This window comes from Panthera leo, chromosome D3 (assembly GCF_018350215.1).
Source record: "Panthera leo isolate Ple1 chromosome D3, P.leo_Ple1_pat1.1, whole genome shotgun sequence".
In the NCBI taxonomy this organism is placed as follows: domain Eukaryota; kingdom Metazoa; phylum Chordata; class Mammalia; order Carnivora; family Felidae; genus Panthera; species Panthera leo.
The window spans coordinates 74515469-74538996 of NC_056690.1; the positions used below are offsets into that span (position 1 = coordinate 74515469).

General features: G+C 38.8%; 1 protein-coding gene across 7 annotated transcripts in view; it reads right to left on the minus strand.

Moving 5' to 3' along the window:
- TCF4 (transcription factor 4) overlaps nt 1-20729 on the minus strand; it is a 349712-nt gene extending 328983 nt beyond the window's left edge. For 5 of the 7 annotated variants that reach the window (XM_042911451.1, XM_042911449.1, XM_042911450.1 and 2 more), the window contains exons 1-3: nt 19350-19460; nt 18331-18422; nt 16560-16632 (exon numbers count right to left, since the gene is read on the minus strand). In XM_042911451.1, the coding sequence (XP_042767385.1) occupies nt 16560-16632; nt 18331-18402 (145 nt within the window). In that variant the 5' untranslated portion in view covers nt 18403-18422; nt 19350-19460. Of the gene's footprint in view, nt 1-16559; nt 16633-18330; nt 18423-19349; nt 19461-20614 lie in introns of those variants that run through there. The other 2 variants (XM_042911452.1, XM_042911453.1) reach the window with 2 other exon arrangements.
- Between the last annotated feature and the right edge of the window lie 2799 nt (nt 20730-23528).

The window sequence follows — 23528 nt, forward strand, 5'->3', positions numbered from 1 at the left end:
TGATCTCACAGTTCATGAGTTCAAGCCCTGAAATAGGGCCCTGTTCTGGCAGCTCAGAGCCTGGAGCCTGCTTCAGATTCTGTGTCTTCCTCTCTCTCTCTCTGCTCCCCTCCCATCTCTCAAAAATAAATAAACACTTAAAAATAATAATAATTTAAATATATGTAGAAAAAGCATATGATAAATCTCAATGCCACTCATGATAAAACTCTTAGCAGAATATGTATAGAAGGAAATCTCCTTAACAAAATATCTACTATTGTCAACGTCAACAGGGAAAAATCAGGAAAAGGACAAGGATACCCACTATTGCTGTTTCTACTTAACAGTGTACTTCAGGTTCTAGATAGCACAGTAAGACAAGAAAAGAGGAGGGAAAAGCCAACTATAAAAGTTTCAAAGAAAAAACAACACAACTGTCATTATTCACACATGATATGACTACCTATAAGAAAAACTAAAGAAAACACAAAGACATTTCTAGACTTAATATGTTTAACAACAAGGCTGGATATAATATAAATCAATATGCAAAAATCAATTGTATTTATATATACCAGCAACAAACAATTTGAACACTGAATTAAAACACATTAAAAATAGTAACAAAAAGTAAAACATCTAAGAATAAATCATCAAAAGATATACATAACCTCATGAAAAAATTCTAAAACCTTATTTTGTGATACCAAACATGACCTAATGAAGAGATACATGAGTGGAGATAATCTTGTTAAAAATATATTAATGTTCTCCAAGTTGATCATTGGTTTCCACGTAACTTCAATAAAATCCCTAAAAGGCTTATGAAAGACCTTGATGTTATTTTTAAAATTCTTTTAAAAATTCTGTGGAAGAACATAAGCCCCCACCAACCAAAAGTAAAATGTGTACATGTGCAACAAAAGAAGGAAGAGGAAGGAATTTGCCTACCAGATACCAAAATGTAATATAACATTTATGATAATATGGTACCTAGGCAAAAGTAGACAAACTATAGATTAGGTTAAAGGACTCAAAATGAAAGACCTTTATAAATGAAGAAACTTAAAATATTACAGAAGTGGCATTGTAGATGCCTTGAGAAAGGACAGACTTTTCAATAAATGCTTCTAGAACAATTGGCTATCAAGACATTTATGGAAATGGTGGACTTGGATCCATACTTCCCACTCTACAAAATCAACCCCAACTATATTAAAAACTTAAAGGCAAAAGTCAGAACTATGAAAGCCTTTTCAGAAGAAACGTAGAGAATATCGTTATGACCTTGGGTAGAGATGAACTTTCCAACCACAGCACAAAACATGAAAAGGTAAAGGCAAAATAATAATAATAATAATAATAATAATAATACATTAAATTTGTTGTTTTCCATTCTTCAAAAGATGCTATAAAATAGAGGGTAAAAAATACAGGTCATAACATAAGGGAAAGTATCTGTAGCATGAACTGCTGAGAAATAATTATATCCAAAAAATTATTAAGAACACTTACAAATCAGTAAGAAAAGAACCCAGCAACTCAATAAAAAACTAGGGGGGGGAGGGAGATTTCACAAAAGAACAAACATGAATGATAAATAAACACATGCATACAAGATGTTTAACCTCATTAATTATCAGTGAAATGCAAATCAAGACCTCAGCGAGATACATTTGACATCTTATACTGACTATATTGATACAAATTAAGACATTTGATGACACCAAAGGTGGACAACCATATGCCTCAAGAGTAATCTTTGAAGCTGCTGGGAAGAATGTGAATTGGTAACAAACTTCAGAAAACAATCTGGCACTATCTCATCATTTTGAACATTTGCATAACTCTACAACCAATTTTATTCATAGATATCTACCCTACAAATATCAAAAAAAAAAGTGATCAAGAGTGCATCAAGATGTTCTGGAAGGTGTGCAGTTCCCAAAAAAATGGGGATCAATCCAAAGGTTCATTAACTTAGTTATTAACGAGATAGTGCGTAAATAAATTGAGGCATATGCACCACCAGCAGGTAGAACGAACTAATGCCACATGTAACAACATTGACAAAAACGCATAATACAAAATGGAAAAAGTAAGTAGCATAAGACAGTGTAAGAATGTCACTTTTTTTATACTGCTCCATCAAGTAAAATCAAACAACACATTATTTAGAAATACATATATATGTCATAAAACTACTTCAAAAGATCAAGAGATATATAACTCTGGCAAGGAAGATGGGGGATGTGGGTAAGAAAGGAACTCACAAGGAGAGGCAAACGTTCTGACACTGCTCTGGTTCTTATGTTGAGTGGTGGATCCAGAGGGTCTCGGTTCTACCATTAAGTTTCATAATTTACATATGCTACATGCATTATTCTGTAGGTGTCAAGCATTATATGATACAGTATGCTTCGAAATATTTGATCGGCATTAGGCTCAAAATAAAAAGTGTATGGGTGGAAGGGATTCAGAGACAGCCAGGATAGACAACAACTGACAAAACTCTTGCTTTGAAGGAGGGCAAGAAACAGGATGGTGGTCAGAAGGGAATGTGAATGAGAGCGAGAGTGTTTGTTTAGTTTGTCACGTTTCTGTTTTGTTTTTAATTATGAGATAATTCAAGCATAGAGTTGTTAACCATAACATTCTATCATTTTCCCCCTCAAAAATAAAGCACTGCAGATACTGTTAAAGCACTCTGCGTGTCCTCCCCCTCCCCAAAGGAGAGTTATTGTATTTCATCTTACTTTTTAACTGAGAGTTACTAATGCATGCCTAAATGCTGAAGGAATTCTCCAGGAGGAAGGAGCAACACATGAGTGCTGTCCACTTATATCAACATTACCTACCAACTCACCAGCAGCAAAGTACATGCTTTAAGGAGTTTTCCACCCAGTGCAGATGGGTCCATGCCTCTCCCCTTTCAGCACCCTTCTGAGGAAGAATACGCAGAATACTCTTGGGTCATGGAGCCAAGTATTTATCACTAACTGTCATTGATGTCAAGTTCCAACCCATACTGACAGCATTACCCTAATGCTCTAACTAGCTGGTCTAAGCAAACATGGAAGGAAGGAAGGAAGGAAGGAAGGAAGGAAGGAAGGAAGGAAGGAAGGAAAGAAGGAAGGAAGGAAGGAAGGAAGGAAGGAAGGAAGGAAGGAAGGAAAGAAGGATGGATGGATGGAAATGAGGGAGGGAGGAAAGGAGGGAGTGAAAGAGGGGAGGGAAGGAAGACCGGCTATTTTTAATTCAACTTGAACAATAAACATACCAATAGAATGGCAATAATTTTCCTAACTAAAATGGACTAACAAACATGCTGGTTCAACAAGTGACTCCCAAGAGTAAACAGCTGTACGCTTCATTTTGTTGCTAATCAAAAGTAAACTGATGGGGCGCCTGGGTGGCCCAGTGGGTTGAGCACCCAACTTCGGCTCAAGTCATGATCTCATGGTTTGTAGGTTCAAGCCCCTCATCAGGCTCTGTGCTGACAGCTCGGAGCCTGGAGCCTGCTTCAGATGCTGTATCTCCCTCTCTTTCTCTCTCTCTCTGCCCTTCCCGAGCTCACACTCTGTTTCTCTCTCTCTCAAAAATAAAGAAACATAAAAAAAAAAAAGTAAACTGACGATTCTCCCCCAAAGGCCATCTCAGACAAAATACTATCAAATAATAGTGTTTCAGTCTCAGACACAGTATCATATAAATCAAACCACCCACCTAATGTTCACTAGCAAAGACACTCAACAACATCTCACACACGTGCCACTCAATACCTGACTAGAGGTACTTGATGAATTCAACAGGTTTAACCAAACTATCGTAACATTGACTGGTAATAACAACAGAAGCTATAAGAAGCCTAAATAGTGCACGATGACCGACGACCACTGAATAAGAAAGAAGAGTCCCCTTCGCCTGGTTCTTCCACTTCCACTCTGCGCCCTCTCTGAAGAGAATTGCAAAATCAACCTACCACTTGCCTCTGAAAGTAAAAAGCACTTCTATGGTACTTGGTTCCTAAAAAAGCAGTGGATATCACAGGGCAGTTGAATTAGGTCTCGCAGTTGCTTTTGGAAGGTACAGTAGATTTTCAAGTATTAAAGTTATAGAAAGGTTCACCAAAAAAGAGCACGGGCCCAGTATGAATGCTCCCTCCCCAGCGGGCTAAAGTTATAGATATCAAATAAAGTCTAGAGTCAGTTCTCTGACTGCACCACCCACACCACAGCAACACCATCTCTCATCTGGATTTCTGAAGCCTCCCAAAACTGGTTTGAGCCACCCACACCAATTACCCTTGAGGTCTGCATTCTGGGCTGCAGTCAGACTGTTCCCAGGCACAAATTTGACTGGCAGCACGCTGCACAGGTCCCCTGTTGCTCAGCCTGGCAAGGTCTGGCCCCTACAACACTCCTCTCCAGCCTTGCTCAAACCATGCTCTAACCCCCTCCCCAACCAGCTCTCTCTGCTAGAACCTATTCCCCCCTGCCCACTTCACTAGCCCTCCATCCCTTAGACCTCATTTCAGATGTGCCGGCCTCAGCCTTTCCTGACTGTTGAGCTTGGTCAAATGTCCTGTGGCAAACTTGTCCAATGCTCAGATGTGGAACTTGATATTTCTCTGGTTGATTATTCAGTGAATGTCTGTCTCCCACATTTAGACAATGCAGAACATATCTACCTTGCTCACCATTTTATTTCCAGGACCCAGCATGGTATCTGACGCATGGTGGATGCTCAATAAATAATTACTTAGTTTTAAAACTAAATGAATAGCTTTACTGCCCATAAGGTTTAAGAATAAATATTTAAAAATTCAGGCATGAAAATAAAAAAGATAACCATGCATATCTAGTGCCCTTGAAGTAAATGAGCACTACCTATAAATCCAAAACTTTAATTTCTGCTCAAAAAGGACAAAAGGAGTATAATTATCATTGTCTCCCAAAGAATCTCTGGTACTATATGTGAAAGTACATCCATAACAGGGCACCTGGGTGGTTCAGTCGGTTGAGCACCCAACTCTTGATTTCGGCTCAGGTCATGATCTCACAGGTTTGTGAGTTCAAGCCCTTCATCCAGCTCTGCACTGACAGTGTGGAGCCTGCTTGGGATTCTCCCTCTCCCTCTCTCTCTCTGTCCCTCTTCACCTCTCTCTCTCTCTCTCTCTCTCTCTCTCTGCCCCTTTCTGGTTCACACTCCTTCTGTCTCTCTCAAAATAAATAAATAAACTTAAAAGAAAGAAAGAAAGAAAGAACATTGATAACAAATACTCTCCCAGGTCCCATTTTCCTAAATATTTGAATCCATTCTTCCTTTATAGTAAGGTAGAGTACACATGTACACAGTATTTCTATGCTGCAGTCAGAAATCTGAAGTCTGCATTTACTTATATTTTTTTAACGTTTATTTATTTTTGACAGAGAGAGTGCACACAGGGGAGGGGCAGACAGAAAGGGAGACAGAGGATCCAAAGCGGGCTCTGCACTGACAGCAGAGAGCCTGATGCGAGGGCTGAGATTCAGGAACCAGGAGATGTTGACCTGAGCAGAAGTCAGATGCTTAACTGACTGAGCGCCCCTGTACTCAGTTATATTTTAAAGTATCTTTCCAAGAGGTCTAATTCTATATTTCAACACCACTTATTTTAAAAGTACTTTATTGTTGAATCAGTATAGAACTTTCACCTCACAGGTGCAGTATCATACTCACTCTAATTACAATGCTAAGGTTGACATTTATTCTTGTTTACATCACCACAGCGTCTAGCACTGAGATTTGTCTTGATTCTCAAAAACATTTACTGAATTAATGAATGAGTAAATGAAACTTAATAATTATTAATAATTCTATGTTATTCCCGTGAAATACATTCACACTGGAAAAAAATGATATTCATTCATCCCTTTCACTTTCCAAAGTTTTCAAAATTCTTTAAACAATCAGCCCTTAAACAATTATGGATTTGTTTTTAAGTAAAATTAATTAAGTTAACTATGGAACATTTCTCACCTTATCTAATTCTACCAAAATTGCTACTAATGAAAGTGGGACAGCACAAATGTACATCCCACATACAAGAAAGAATTCTACATAGGTTGAAAAGATCAATTGAATAAGAGGTTAGTAAGATCAGGGGAGAGTAAGGCGTCAAAAGAAAATAAACCTTGTGGCTAAAAGTAGCCTGACAAAGAATCACAGTGCCCACAAGAGTAGAAAGACAATCAATGGTTTGGGTCACCAGTTAGTACACAATGATGTTTAAGAAGGCACACAACAAAGAATGATTATTCAAACAAGGACTGAAATTGATATTGTTTGGTATTCCCTTTCAAAACTACAAAACTTGGTTACGTATGAAATTGTTTAGTAAGTCTTCAAATATTATTACCACTGATGACCAAAACATTTTCCTCTTTTGAGTTCAAAGTTGTAGCATTGCAAAAGATTTCTACCATGAATCCCTTATTTGTGAAAGTAAAGGAGAAGTTTTCGGGGATATATAGGTTCATAACTGACATTCTTAAAAATGGATCTAGAATATTCCCTTATAAAAATCTTGTTTCAGGGTGTCTGGGTAGCTCACTCGGTTAAGCGTCTGACTTCGGCTCAGGTCATGATCTCGCTGTTTTTGAGTCCGAGCCCTGCGTCAGGCTCTGTGCTAACAGCTTGGAGCCTGGAGCCTGCTTCAAATTCTGTGTCTCCTCCTCTCTCTGCCCCTCCCCTGTTCATGCTCTGTCTCTCTCTCTCAATAATAAATAAACGTTAAAAACATTTTTTTAAATCTTGTTTCTACAATGTAGCAAATACAATCATGCATTAATAAAGTCTTCCTAGGGCACCTGGGTGGCTCAGTCAGTTAAGTGTCCAACTCCTGATCTCAGCTCAGGTCATGATCTCAACAGTTCGTGGGTTCAAGCCTCACATCGGGCTCTGTGCTGACAGTGTGGAGCCTGCTTGGGATTCTCTCTCTCTCCCTTTCTCTGCCGTTCGCCCTCTCTCTCTCTCTCTCTCTCTCTCTCTCCCTCAAAATAAATAAACTTTAAAAAAATTAAAAAAAAAATAAATTCTTCCTAAGCCTATTTCAACCATCACTTTAATTTTTGGCTTCTTGCGGAAACTGAAAACACATGCTAGACACAGAAATCCTGGCATGTCACAGAGAAACAGACACGTCAATCTGAAATCATCAATACTTGAGGGGAGAATTGTATTTACATATATTTTTCCTATTTGTGATGTAATTACGATAGATTTTAACCAAAGGTGATTCTGGCCACTTCATGATGTTCTTACAAACACTATGTAAGTTTTGGCTAGGATCACAATATCTTTGAGAATGTTTTTTAAATACATTTCTGAATGTATTATATAGCAATAATAATTACCACACTTCCCTGCTAGCTTTTGAATCAAAAGATGTGGCACTGGTAATGGTGATGGCAGTGATAATAAAAATTACAATGATGAATTCTTGCAATCTGAAACTATTGTTAAGTATGGCATAAAATCCCCTCTTAAAGTTTAAAGTTTCCTGGAAAGTTTCAAATTATTTTTCCAGCTTTAAGATGTAGGCTGTGAGGTTCTATCACTTTGTCAAAATGAAGCAGCTATGTACCAGAGAACACTGCAAAAGAATCTAGATTTCCAGAATTCCGCTAAATAAATAACTTTCTCCACAGCAGCTAAACTTCCACTGCTGAATGATATAACAGGAAGAGTCTGGACCCGGGAACATAAAAACCTTGATTTCCATCCTGACACGACCATTAAAAAACACATACTTTTGGAAGGGACTGGATTATAATCTCTAATAGCCCCAAGGAAATCCCCAAAAGCAAAAAAGAAGGAAAAAACAAACAAAAAAAGGCATCCGAAATAGGGACACTGCAGGTTGAAGTCACTGTGGTTGTCCATACCAGAGCTGATCCCACAGCAGAGCTGAGGAGACTCTCTTTTTGGAGATCTCTTTAATCCACCCTTTGCAACCTTTGCAACAGCCTTCCTCTGTGCCTGCTTCACAGTGATCATGACACAAAATGCTCAGTCCCAGTGCCCCCAGGTCAAAATGCTATTCCTCCCCTTCAAGGCTCAGACTTGATTTGTCCATGAAGCCTTCATTATTCTTTTCCCTCCCAAAGAAAGAATTTGTCTTTGTCTAAACTCCCACAACGTAAATGGCACTTGCCTTTTGGGCACTGAAGGCTAATTCTGTATGTGGTGTTCTATCCTTTACTGTCAGAATATATGCCCTCTCAGGGCAGGAACTATCTCCCATAAATCCCTCTATGTCCCATAATTGCTAACACAGGGGGTTGAGCATAGCATGTACTAAAAATATCTATGAGATCAACCATCAATAAGAATTTTGATAGGTAAATAAGTAACTAGCTAGATAGAAACAGCATTCTCTCTCTATGGCCAACATATTAAAACCCAAGGGGTAAAACAGAAGATAGGCTGTAAGTCTCCAGATAGTGATATAAATAAATTAACCTTTCTAAACCATACATTATCAATTTTTACTCTTCTTAAGTGGATATAAAAGTAACTACTGACAAGGTACACCAATTTGCATGTTTTCATGTCTCGCTCTTCAGCATTTCACACAGCATTAAACTGTAGTGTCCAGAACATTTCAATATCCTTCTTCCTACAAGATAAGTCTTTTCCTGGTTTAACTGTCCCTAAATACCTTGCATTTAAGTCTTGGCTTGGGAAATTTGAGATTAAAAACCTTCCATTTGGATGCTTTGCAACTCAGCTAAGTACCTCAAGAGGGAATGTTTAAATTAATGGAAGATTAAAGCAAGGAAGAACATTCTAAAAGGTAATGGGGCTTTGTCACCACCTCCTCTATTTTATTGGGAAAATAGTCTTTTCCCAGGGGGCTGAAAGTTTATATGCCAACCATCAGTCTAGTTTAACTATTTAAAGTTAAAAATGTTAGAGAAAAAAAAAGTTTGTAATGGAAATGCTGACATGCCATGAAGTAAGGAGGCATTGGCAGGTGCTCCTGTAACCCAGGGTCATAATTCAATCAACCTGTATTTTGACGTCATCTGTTTCAGAAAAAAGCCAAATGGTTTATGAACAGCTCCAGAAACCCTGAGATTAAATTACAGCCCTGATATTTAATCATGGGTCTTACTTTGTTATTTTTAATAACACAATACATTTTAACAGTTATTCGTCAACTGCCTTAGCCAAATTGGAACACGTGATGACAAGTGAGGCGGATTATGATGTCTATCTCTCATAATCTAAATTTTTATTATTTGTTCATAAATGGTAGATTATACACTTTTTCTTCTTCTTAAGAAACATACAGTTGGTACCCACGGATTGAGTCCAAACCTTAATTAAAAGCAGCATGGGGTCCCTGACCAGCGGGTCAGGACATCTGTATTTGTGTCTTATTATAGCCAATAACCAACTGTATGATTTGGGCAAAAGACATTTAATCCTCCCAAACCTTGGCTCTTTACCTAAAAAATAATAGAGCATCTCCAAAGTCTCTTGTAAATCCAACTTTCTATAAATTACTTAAAATCAATACTGTGTACTTTCTTTGAGGCTCCCTGAGGACCTAATGTAAAAATGTGATAGCTGAAAAGCTGAATTTTTAATTCAACTAAAATGACTGATCAAAAGGCATTTTAGTACACAAGAATTTGTAAGCTAGAATTTTTAGAGGCAATCAGCAAATGAAACAGGTTCTTTAAAAAGTAATGTACAAATACTGCTGAACGTGTGAAGGGTTGTTTGCAAAACAAATCAATACAGGCCCATCCAACAATGGATTGCAGTTAATAAACTACATATAGTAATTACTACCAATGGCAGTCTAGAAAGTCATTCATTAAATGTTAATTGTCACACAAAAGTACAAAAGCATCCATTTGAACAATCTGGTGGCTGCACCTTTAAATAAAATACTTTCTTACAGTCCTGAAATTCATCCATATTAACTGATTTTAAACACAGCTGGGTATTTGATATGCTGATTAACTAGGCCTTTATTTATTTTGGAAATGAAAGTAAATATGACAACCTTTCTCAACACTTTTGCTATTCCTAGGAGTTGGACATAAATATACATATATATACACACATATATATACATATACATGTATACACATATATATACACATATATATACATATACATGTATACACATATATATACACATATATATACGTATACATATATATGTGTGTATATATGTGTGTGTATATGTATATGTATGTGGGTATGTATATATATACATATATATATATATATATATATATATGTATATATATACTGCTTATAGCAAAGTGTTAACCAATCTCCTCTAAAGACTAGATTTGTACTTCTCTCTCAAAAGCATTAAGAGGCATATGGTTCAAAAGTACCTACCTCAAACACATGTGCAAACCTTACTGTTGAGCCTAAGTAGGCTCACAGATATAGCAAATGCATAACCCAAGCGTAAGTTTAAAAATTTGGTGGTCCATTTTGAAAATTTCCTTCCGACTAATAAGAAACCATTAACATAAATAACCTTTCAAAACACACAACCATATGATGTGCTTTATTTTCTCTAATACTTAGTGCTATCTAATTAGCTTGGAAGAACACCTGGTCATAAAATATAGCTCATAAAATAAGAAAATAAGGAAGGGGGGATTGGTTTGGTTTTTTGTTTTGGTTTTTTTTCTGTTTCTACCTAGCTTCATTTTGATGCTGTGTCTGTGTAAGATCTGACTTACTCAACATATAGATTTATATTCTAAAGGTTTGGCCAAGAACATTTTGGTTCAAGACTTGTAAACTGAAGAACATTTCAAAACACACCATGTTCCTTATTAGGCAACTTGAGATCTGTTATCTTGGCTTATGGGAACAGATCTAAATAGCATCATAATACTAAACGTTGAAAATCACAGGCCTGGGGCCACCAGGACTCAACTCTATGCCTTGGACGAGGTTGCAAACTTCCAATATAAAATGTAGTTTACCATTAGGAGTAAATGTTTGATCTGTAAAGCTTACAAAATTACTTTGTTTATCATAGCAGATGAAAGCAAAAAGGAATAATTTTAAGCTCAAAACAAAACTGTTTATATGACAGTCTTTACTGCTCCATGATTCTAAGCATTTAAGACAGATTCGAGCAATTAACAGCATAAACTTTCATTACATACTTCTATTATATATGTTTATGTGACTTCGCTGTTCATCTGTTATTTAAGTGATTTCCTCATTACAATAGTAGGGTAAAGATAATTTGCTGATGCTGTCAAAAATGTTAAGCATTTCTGTCTCAACAGATCTTGGATCCCCACGCTTGTTTAATGCATTTTATTTACTTAAGTCAGTGTCAAATAGAGTACTGCTTCTTCCTTCTGAATTTAGAAAATGTAACATTTTAAGCACATGTCTGGTAATAGACACATCAAAACTTCAAAACTGCTTATTTTAGTGATGCAGATGGAGTTTAGGATTATTGTTCGTGAATGAATATTAAGTTTCAAGGATCTAACAATGAACTGCGAAACTTTTTTTTTTTACAGTTAAAAATAGTAAATCTTTATTTTGTAGATATTAACAGAGCAGGCTTAGGTACCTCCACTCTTGGTTTGATTAGGTACATTAAAAATAACTGAAAACAAGGTATTTTCACAGGCACCCGGGCACACTGTCAATTCACAACAGAATGAAAGCACAACTTTGAAAAGATCTACTATATTCTCCTTGTAATAAGAATAATAATAGCAATAATAAAGAGACACACTAAGTCACACCGAAATCCAAAATGAATTAGAAAGCCAGCTTATCTGGATACTAAGGCAAGAAAAATATCATGGTTTATGTCATTATCTTAAATATGGTTTTTAAAAACTGCTTATCTACTCTAAAGATCAGGAATAATATTACATGCCAAACCTCAATAATATATTCCTATGTCTACATAATCTTGAAAAATAATCTATATCAGACCATGTGTGTATGTGTGCAAAGGACACTGACGTGAACTTAAAACCTAATTTATTACTGGCTGCCTTGAGAGCATGTCATTTACCATCTCTGAATCTCAGTTTCCTCACCTATGAATTGAGTATGGTAACCCTTGCATCTCATGGTTCTTGAGAGGAGTAAAAATGTATAATAAATATAAGTCGCAGAGCACACCACTTGACATATTAAGCACTTGTATCTTGTCAGTGTCAGGCCCATCCATACCCTATTATTCTGTCTAATATCTTGCAAACAGTCACGGGGGAGCTAAGGTAAAAGAGAATGATCAATAATCCAAAATTCAGTTCTAAACCTTAAAAAGCATTCGAAGGGCACAAGCACATACGCAGAAGCAACATCAGCACACAGGGTATAATCCTATAGCTTATTATGCAACACAAATTAAGGAAAAACATAGTAGTGAAACCAATGTTAGTCCAATAAAGGACGTGCAGAGCCATAAAGAATTAGCAAATCAGAACTTGTTTTTTAGAATAGCAAATAAAGGCAGAGGTTAGAACCTCCTTAACTTGGGCCTCAGTTTTCTTTGGCTGGACAATGAAGACAATGGACTGTATACTAAAAGAGGTTGCTATCCCCAAAAGTCTGTAATTCTAATATAATGGGTTTAATGCCCCTTTACTTACTTTTAAACCTATTTACTTAGTCTGCTGCTTACAAAAAAGCCATACCACACTTATGAGTTGTACTACGATAGTAAGGCTGTTTGAAACACACACATGCACGCACACACACACACACACACACACACACACACACAAATACAGATACACACAATTAAATAATTCTACCCCACAGATGCCTTTAAGGGGAGAGCAATTATTTTTCACACTGTAACCATGAATGCAAACAGTTATGGATGGAAATTAATTCAGGATGCTGACCATTTGAATTTTCTCTGTGATACAAAAACTACCCACTGGATTCATTTTTTTTCTCACTGAACTTACTACATTGATGTGTCATTGGGTGTTACGTGGATATAGGTTAACTAACCTGCATGAACATTAAAAAATGTTTGTCTTCTTCCAAAAATGACCATGACAGGGATGTAGTGTGTTTTACTTCTGCTCTTAATTGTTCAGACACCCATTCATTTGGCAATCTTTCACAAACACTGAACACCTAAGTAAAACTAAACAGTTACAGGGGGGAAAAGCTCAACTTTTAAACTAAGGGAGGAAGATGTAGTATCCATCATAGACTAACTGTAAATACATGTAACAGATGTGACCAGGGCTGTTCTTGAATATAGATCATTGTAGTGGCCCAACTTTAAAACTACTTTTAAAAAGATGCCAAAACCAGTATGTTTATCTTTTGCTTATAAAAGACTCAAAGGTAACCAAAGAAACTGTATTTTTTGTTAGAATAGAAAATTAAGCCCCGTTCATCGATAAAGTATAGACTTTAGGTGCTTGTTTGCTTTTTCTTTTGGTAACTTGGCCATCTTACTTTTTAATGAGAATAATTTTCCAATCATCCAGGCATGTGTATCCTTTTAGCTTGTTTTAAGAGCAATGATATAACGGATATTAAATCCCTTTGTATAAGTTACCATATAGGTTACAACTATTTCTTAAAAATAATTCCAGAGCCCACCAATTCATTCTGTTAAGGTCATCGAAGCTCTGAACCATCATGGCTGAATTGTTTTAGTGCTCTCTGCTGAACACCTGCAAACATCAAACAAAAACTGCAGGTCCTTTCCTGGGTTGACAAAAGCCTTTCATGTGAAAAATGCTCCCTGGGAATGTCAGGCTGTAGCTCAGGTTACATTCCATTCTCCCTAGCAGCCTCACCATTTCTTAAGGTGGTAGGAAAACCCATGTTTGAGAAATGAAAAGATTAAAGGGAATATGACCACACTTTATTTTCATTCCCACATTGCAAATCACGATGGAGCATCCTATATTAATCGATTCAAAAGCTATTGGGAACTTTAAGCATGAAATATCACCATGCCTCACTTTGAAGAAATACAGCTGGTTTTGCAAAGATGAACAAACAGTTCACTTACTTACAGTTCGGATCTTTGTTTCTTAGACCCAAGTTTCAAAGCTACCCATGAAAGTCACACCTGAGCCCACTCAAGACGAGTATTAACCTGAAGTAAATTTAGAAAATTATTTCTCTGCCCAAAGTTTCCTAGCTCATCCTTCAGTTAAAAGGCAAAATGCAGTTTTCCTGATTTTTCTACTTGATGTTCTTTAAAAGGGATTTATCTTTGTTGTGGAAATATAATGGAATGGAAATATAAGCCATTTTTTTCACTAATAGCCCTGTGTTCAAATATGTCTTGAATAGATGAGAAAAACCAACACTACAATCTGTACTCCATATATTATAATCACCATCACACTGCATTGGATGAGTACCCTGCATTTTCAATTCAGCTGCCACCACAAAATAGCCACTACACTTTTTTACCTTTGCAAGTAAACATTTGGGTCTGAAAACTACAACTGTGGTACAACGTAACTCAAAGTTCAACACCTTAAAAATAATCACAGTATATCCATTAGAAATATCGTACGTGACATGTCACTAAGGACGAAGTCTCTGTCTGGGTTTGTGTGTGTGTGTGTGTGTGTGTGTGTGTGTGTGTGTGTGCACATGTGTGCACGTGTGTGTGTATATATATTTGTCTTAAGAACTGTGTAAGTTCAATACATAATCACTTACTAAAATGCATTAATACATATTCATACTTATCCAGCCTGTACTCTCTGTACACACTTAAACATCATAGCAAGGACTTTATTTAAATGTGAACACAGAAAAGGGCCCAGATGCACAGTTGTCTTTTTAAATGTAACACAATTTCATGCTTCTAAATCACTTTGCTTTATTAAACCATACCTAAACTGATACACTTAAGTTATTCCAAATGTGTCAGTTTTCACAGAGTGCAAAAGAGTGTTTTGCACTTTGAAAGCAGTCTATCTCTGGCCTTTGTGACATAATCTACTTTTAGATTTAAGCTGAATACACGTTTTCTTAAGTAAAACCATGAAGAAAATTGCTGTCAGAGATAAAGTCTGTTACTGTTTTGATACTAGCATGAAATATTAATCTGCCTACAAGAGATTCTTGCACTGATCTTTACTTCAAAGTTGTGTAGAGAACACAACACCAAAATTTGGAAGACAAAATACCAATACAACAACCACAACAAAAATATTAAGTCTGTAAATGGAAAATATAACAGGGTCCAGGCCACTAAAATACAAAAATATAGTCAGAAGTACTTTTAATCAAGGTGGACCCCAAAACTGAAAAGATAAAATATAACCATAGGAAGCATCTTATAAATTATAAACATGTTACTTAGCCTATTGGGGGCCAGAAAAAGGAGACGTAACTTATTTGGAAATGAGCAACTTTTAAAAGCCACTAATTTTATAAAAGCATCCTAATTACACAAATCGCAAAGGTGAACAGATTGCTTTCATTGCCAGAGCATCAGATGAAAATTAAGAGATGTGAAATGATACTCAATAGTTAACAGAAAATTCCACTGGCACCTCGCAGCTAAAAGATGTCAACATTTACCAGCCTGACTTAAGAATGGGACTCTGTCTAATGTACTGGTATTTACCACTGCCAGAACTCCTAAAATACTACAGCTGTTTAAAAAGCGTAAGTGGATTTAAGCTTTAAGCCTAAAGGATAGCAGGTAACCATGGATGCCTCCTTCCTATGTGAAATTCATTGGACAAAAAAAAAAAAAAAAAAAACACATTTTAAGTAGTATCATATTTTCAGTTTTCACTTTATAAGAGACCTTCAGGGAGTCCCCTACTAAAACTCCTCCTTAGATGCCAGATAATCATTGCGCACACAGATTCCTTTGTGAATAGCGCTAACGTCTTTTTTAAGCATCACCCAAAGACCTTTCATTTATAAAATGTAAAAGTCCTTGCAAATTTGAAACTTTAAATACAGCAAAAATTCACTGCATGAGGAAATGCTTAGAGGACAAAAAATAGCTAAAGCATCAAAAAGAATGCTTTAAAGAGAAATGAATTCATATTTAGCTCTCAGATTAGCAAGAGGCTCTCTATTTACAGCTATGGTTTACAATGCAGCATTCATCTGCAAAGTAAGTGCTCACTTCTTTAAAAGGGTTAATTATACATAGTACCTAATAATTAATATTATTTACGAGGGATTTTCCCTTTTTTTTTGGAAGTTAGATTTTTCCCTCTATTTTCAAACAGGGAAATAAATTAATTTTCCCTGTGTCAACACTGGCCTTATCTTCACATGTTTGATTACAACTGTATTAGAAAATTGCTTTTAAATTAAGTAATGGAATTCTGAGACAATTTCCTTGATTTAAAAAAAAGGCCTAATTTTAATTCTGCAAAAGATAACATTTTCTGTAAGTTATACCACTGATGGACAGTGAAATAACCATATCATTACAGGCTACAATTTCAATGACTTTTCCAGAACACTTCAACAGAGCCAAAAATATACAATGAGTGAATAAACAGCTAAGAACATTTAACTACATGCTAAGAAAAGAATTTACATACTTGAGCCAGTAAAATGTCCACTCGCCAAAGAAGTTGGTCCATTTTTCCCACTGCTCACAGGAGGTGAAAACATCTAAAAGAAACAAAGAAATATTACTGTTGAAAAAAAGACATTTGTGCCTTCAGAGTTCGTCAAAGATCTTTCAGACTCTTACCAAATAGCTTAAGAGTTTACGTTAAGGGTTCATTTTAGTAAAATACATCACCATCCAACTTAAAACTAAAACAAGCGTAACATTACCAGTCACCACCCCCCCCCCCCTTTTACCACTCTGTTCTTAATTTTTCCTCAGGTTCATTAGACTGCCAGCACTAGGCAGCACTGGTCCACTTTAAACAAACAGTCCCCATAATAGTATCAAGATTCAGGTTGGAGGGCAGCGGCCTCTCCAGAAAACACTAGTTTTACAAAGGAGAAGAAAAAAGTTGTTTGCTTTATGCTGAAAACCTTGGCCATAAACGTGGCAATGTCCATTTCCATCCCGTATAGGATTTGCCTGTCATATGTGAACCCAAATAAATACAAAAGTGCCACCTGCACTAAATTCTCATTTCGTCTCTAACATGAGAGCAATTTGTAGCAAGACTCTCTCTCTCTCTCACTCTTTCTCACTCTCTCTCTCTCTCTCTCTCCCTCTCTCACTCTCTCTCTCTCTCTCTCTCTCTCTCTCCAGCATTTATTTCGACCCTAATTGGCTTCCCTCTTCTTCGACGTATCTAGTGGATAATGCGCACCTTCCCTGAGTCAGAGCCTGCAAAAAGCAAAGGAACGAATGGAGAAAGTGCAGCAAGCAGAAAGGGGGCTACAAAGCTGCCTAGGGCTACGTTTCCTGGCAAAACTTCCGAAAGCCATTTCTCCAGAAGAAGGTCCAGAAGAAGCAGCAGCAGCAACAGCAGCAGCAGCAGCAGCAGCAGCAGCAGCAGCAGCGGAGGCGGCGGCGGCGGCGGCGGCGGCGGCGGCGGCGGCGGCAGCGGCAGCAGCAACATGAAAGAGCCCCACTTAGAAGGCGGTTTGGATTTTATTTGTGTGTTTTGTGGATTCTTTTTATTTTGCTTTGCAAATGCATCTTACACCAAACTCTCTCGGCATTAAAAATGAATGAATTCCCCTGCCGGGTCTGGGACTTGATTTGGGAAAGGGAAGCAGAGGGATGGAGCAGGACCAACTACAGCCGTAAAACTCCACAAGTGTGCAAGTTCTGCTTTGTGCTGATCTCACGACTGTGAAATGTACCAGCCCGGTCTAAAGGGTTCTAAAGAGTGTGTGCCCAGCACATATGCACGAGTTTTCAGAATCCTAGAAAGAGATGTAACTAATACGTATCCAAAGCATCATCAATTTAAAACTTTAAGAGACAACTGGGTCTCCTAGTTGCTCCTTTCCATTTCCAGAAAAACAAAAATAAAAGGAGTACTGCGCAAAGTATTAGTACTCTCATGTCCAGGTAAGGCCAAGTTTTAGGGTGGTCTGTTTGTCCTTTCATTTGGGGGGAGGTTCCATTATTTTGAGGGTCCGGTGGGTAGGGAATTCAAGGCAAGTAATTTTACACTCTGGAAAAAAAAAAAAAAAAGCCTGAATCGTCCATCACACCCAAAAATTGTAGTTAAAAACTTATCAAAAAGACCTTCATGTTTGCCAAAGATTCAGCCAATTAAAAAATTATTCCTGTCCTTTAGATTACTATTGGTTTCTAGCTGAAGTGTTTGGGTTTTTTGTTTTGTTTTGTTTTGTTTTTCACAGCTGTTGTTAGTTTCCACCGTTCTTTCTTACCGCACTGAAATCCAGTAAATCACTCAGCTCTTTGTCCGTCCCTAAGGCAGCCATTCGCTGTTGGTGATGCATTTTAGCAAAATCACACAAACCTAGAAACATGGAAATAACCGCAATCAGAAAATCCAGTCCCAATCCTTGGAGAAAACACAATCGGATTTTTGGAGACTGGGGGGGTTGGGGGGTGGGGATGTGGGGGCGGGCGGGATTAAGGCGGAAAGGAGGGAGGGATGGGAGAGTTTTGTTGGTTTTTTTTTTTTTTTTTAAGATGGAATAGGCAGCAATAGCAAAAAAAAAAAAAAAAAAAAAAAAAAAAAGCGATACTGATATTGTATTTCCAAAGAGACGATCAAAACTGGTAACATCCACTATAAAACCAAATCCGGGAAAGGAGGGGAAAAAAAAAGCCGCTCTTCAGCGCATCATTTTATGCAACAGGAGGTAGAGCGAGAAATGAATGGATCACAGAGAAAAGAGAAACTACTCAGAACGATCCGGTCTCAACTTTCCCCCCCACCTTCCACCCCACCCCCCTCTCACACACACACACACACACACACACTCACACACACGCGCACACACACTCACACACACCACTCCCCTCTGCATTTCAAAGTAGCTATAAAGAAATTAAAGATGAGCGTCTCTGGAGTGAAAACACGTCCAAAGGGGGAGGGGTGACAGGGTCGGCGAAAGGGGGGGAGCAGAGTGGAGGGTCGGGTCCTGTAATTGTCCAGCACCCTAATTTGTGAAAGAAAGGGTTGTAGAAATTAAAGTCAGGCCCTTGGCAAAGTCATCGGTCCCTCCGAGTGGCATGACTGGGGAGGGGGGGCGGAGGGGGGGGTAGAGACGAGGGGGAGGGAAGAGGCGCGGGAGGGGAAGGGGTGTCTCTTCTGGGAGCGCCGGGAGCCGGGAGCCCGCGGCTCGGGAGGCGCGGAGCCGCGTGCGGAGCCGCCGAGCCCCAGCCCCGCGCCGCCCGGCGCATCAGCCCGCCGAGCCCCGCCGGCGACCGTACCTACCGCCCGCGCGCGAGAAGGGGCTCTCCGTGCACCGCCGGCGCCGAGGCGGCGTTCATGTCTAACCACTGCCTCCACCACCACCACCTCCGCCTCCTGCGCCCGCGCCCGCTCCTGCTCCTTCCCCGCCGCCGCCGCCGCCGCCGCCGCCGCCGCCACTACAGATCCGCAGACACACAGCCAAGATCCCTGACTCTTAACACCAACTCTCTTCTCCGGGGAGGGGAGGGGACGAGGGAAGGGGGGAGGGGGAAACACGCCGAGGCGCACGGAATTGCAAGTTCAGCAAAGAAATGGGTGGGGGGGCTCCGGCGGGGAGACGCGGCTTGCTCGGGTCGGGCTGGCTGGGATGCACCCCACCCCCCCCCCCGAGGAAAAAAAAAAATCTCAACACCTCCCCCGCCTCGCAAAAAAATACAAACGAAAATTCATCGAGCACCTCATTTTCCCTCAGATCGTCAGTTACAATCTGAAGCCTGAACAGTTCAGTTTTTGCCCGTTTCATCCATCGGAGGCACTTTGAAATTTATTCGAGTTTACATCCCCTCACTTCTTTCTTTCTCTGACTCTCGTTCCCTCTCACTCACACATCCACACACAGCAAAGCAAGTTTATACTAGGCTGCAAATACACGTGATGCAAAAAGACTTTGCCAAGAGGAACAATATTTTTCTTTTCCATATATAAACCAAGCCACATTTTGCTGGGGAGATTTTCATTTCGGTACTTTTGCATTGGGGGCGAAACCTAAATTGCATACTTTCTTTCCCCTTCCTTTCAAGTCACAGATTAGTATAGCTGCAAACTTCGCCAAAAAAAAAAAAAAAAAAAGGCAATTTTTGAGGGTGGATGTTGTTTTGTTTTTACACTTGAGTTCCTAGCCACGCTAAGTCCCCGTTCGCCAGCACTTGTAAGTTTTGAATTCAACATTTACCATTACAGGCCTTGCATGCTCTTAAAACATACTTTTTCACATCACTTTTTAGGATAAAAATTAAGCTTCATAATTCTATCGTTTCGTAATAACAAGCGTGCTTTATCCAGTATATGCAACATACGCTATTTTAACGTGTGTTAAAATACACATTCCAGAAACCCTGTTATTGCTAGATGTGCTAGTACATACACAAAATGCATGCACACACTTTTTCCCATTGGCAATTATTTAATAGGTTGTTCCTTTTGTTTTAATAAAACATTGGGATCGACATTTTAAAAATTAAATTCAATTACAAACAGTTTACTCTGACAGCAAATTGTAACGTTACCTTAAATGGCCACAAATATGCTCACAATATTCCAAGGAAAGTGACTTTAAAAAGAAAGACAAAAATCTTCTGCAAGTACTTAGTATCTCACATGTGTATCCCCCAAAAAAGTATTTTAACTGGTACTCAGTTCTGCTCCAGGGATATCCACAGAATACAAGATTATGCACCTGGTTCTGGTTTTTGCATTTTCCACCGTAAAACTGCAACAAAATCCCCTCCCCCAAAAAAGAAATCATTAAAAAAAAATCCAACAACTTTTTCTTATTGTTTATAAAAAAAAAATATCAATACAGGATAGTTAGAATTTTTCCTCAAACAAATCTTGTTGGTGGTTTTTTTTTCTTCTCCTCTTATAAAGTCTTAAACTTGTTCCAAGTTTAGAGGTGTCTCATCATCATCATCCTCCTCCTCCTCATCATCATCACCATTGACTCCCCCGTGGAGTCACATTGATAATAATAGGTTTCCCTGAAAGATACATTGTAATCCATTCACATCCGGGCACTGCGGGCTTATAAAGAGAAGGCGCTGCGGCCGCGGCTGCTCCTCCAGACAATGACTGGGGAGGGGCGGGGCGGGAGCGGGCGATCATAGAGTAGTAAACACGGCGCCTAGAGAGGCGCCCAAGATGGCGGCGCGTGCGGGCCACGCCTCCTCCGGGACCGGAGGCGGGTGGCTGCGCTCGGTCGGGTGTCGCGCGTGGGGGCTAAACTGCAAGGGCTCATGAGCTTGGGGCTGTTCCCAGGCCCCGTGTTCCTGCGCGCTTCTTCTTGCTCCCTTTGCTTGGTCTTTCCTGGGTTTTTGTTGTTGTTTTTACTCAGAAGTGTAGTTTCTAAGTAAATGAAGGCATTACACGCCACAGATTTGCGCAGGGGAGTCAGATCCCCTGGCTCACCCTGAGGGAGGCTGGCCTCAGCAACAGAAAGCCAGAGCTCGGATTCTCCCGCAGTGTGGAGCCAGTCCTCTTAGCTAGCCTTGAACAGCGTGGGAAAAGGCGGCTGTACCAAGTTGTAGATGCCGGGCTTGAAGAGGTATGAGGGTGCCCTCCACCACCACTCACCCCCCCCCCCACACACACACCTTTTTTTTTTTTTTTTTCTTTTTTTTTTGACCCTGGAGGAGTGAGAACTTCCTAAGTCCAGAAAGTCTTCACTTGGAGAAGACTTTAGGTTATAGCGTCTTAGACAAATCGAGTTTGTACCTTGAACCACTACTGACTCAACTTCTAGTTCTGGGAGAGCAGTTACCTTCTCTAGCCTGCTTTCTGGTCTGTGGCATGCAAATCGTGATCACCTTCCGAATTTCCTGAGTTAAAGGGATAAAGATGGAGTCACCAGAGAAGAAAATTTCCCTTTCCATCTCTAATTCCAGCTAAACTAACTGATATCACTAATCTAGCCCACGGGATTTTAAATGGAGATTTCTCTATTCCACCAGTGTAATTGTACTCCCACCGGAGAAAAGAGTAATAATCATGATAGGTTAACACTTACATAGTGGCTTTACTATGTGCCAAACACTGTTCAAGAATTTCTCAAGTATTGGCCGTTCTAATCCTGAGAATGACTCTATAGAGTGTGTCTTACAATATTGTTATATTTATATATATTTATATTACATCTTTTATGTTTTACATACAGAGAATCAGAAGGAAGCAATGATGAGTAGCTTGACCCAGGGCACTTTGGAAAATGATACAAACTTGCCTAAAAGCACACAATTTTAATAAGTGATAGCACTCACCTTTGAAGACAGGCAGCCTAGGATCAGAGTTGACATTCAACCACATTCCTATACCATCTGGCAGCAGGAACTGCCTAATCTCCATTTTCTGATGCAATTTTGTGGCAGTAAGAGAGTTCAGATCAATCTTCAAGATCTTTTGTTTATATGTAACCTTTTAGAAAACAAGAATTAGAGCATTTTTAGGTTGTTTCCTGTCTATTCACACATTGGAAGATTCCTGTTTTCCATCCCCATTCCATGTTCTCATCTTAAAGTTTACGTGTAGACACTACTTTATGCTGCATTATTACAATCATTATCTGTGATTCTCAGAGTAAGCCTCTACAGGGCTGTACTGAGATGATGTAATAAAAAGTTCACAAACATTTGTTTAAGAGAAGTATTCCATTGGTTCTACCTCTAATCAACTCTGTGACCTAAGGCTTGAGGTCAATGTGTTTTACTGTAAAATACAGAGGCTAGATTAGATAATCCCTTAAGATTCTTTCTAGTTTCTAGTTAGATTGCAAAAGCCTCCCTTTCCTGAATTTCAAGGGGAATAAATGATCTGTCCAGAAACAATTGACAGGATCAGGTGGGGGACCTCATTGCCCCCAAGTGATTGCTAGCACTTTTTTTTAACTGCATCCCACAGTCAGAAAACCATGCAACCACCCTTCCTATCTTAAATTAAGGGACAAATGTGGATTTTTTTTGTTTTGTTTTGTTTTGTTTTGTTTTCCATGAACTATAAGAAGAATAGGTATATCTACGAAGTTATGCTTACGAAGATTGGAGACACCTTAGAAAGGAAGACTCAGTAGAATTTTGTGAAACTTGGATAAATAGGTAAGTGTAGCAGATAGGTTTGGGGATGCCTGCTCCATTCTATGGACTCTGTTCCTTAAAAATCCTGTCCTTAAGTCCTGATGCAGAGGTAGAACTTGATGTGGGTACCATATGACCTTTCTATAACCTTCCTGTCCCAGTTTCACCAGCCCCAGCTGATTGGATCACAGGAACTAAAAGAGGAGTGGTCTATGATCTGACTTGTTGGAGTCAGCTGGCCAGAGTGTCAGGAAGCCAAGCCATGTGAGCCATGGTTATAGGGAAGCAAGAACCATGAGTAAGCAGAGAGAACTGCTCTTTAGATAAGAAAGATCTTAGAAGTTCTGAGAAAAGTAGA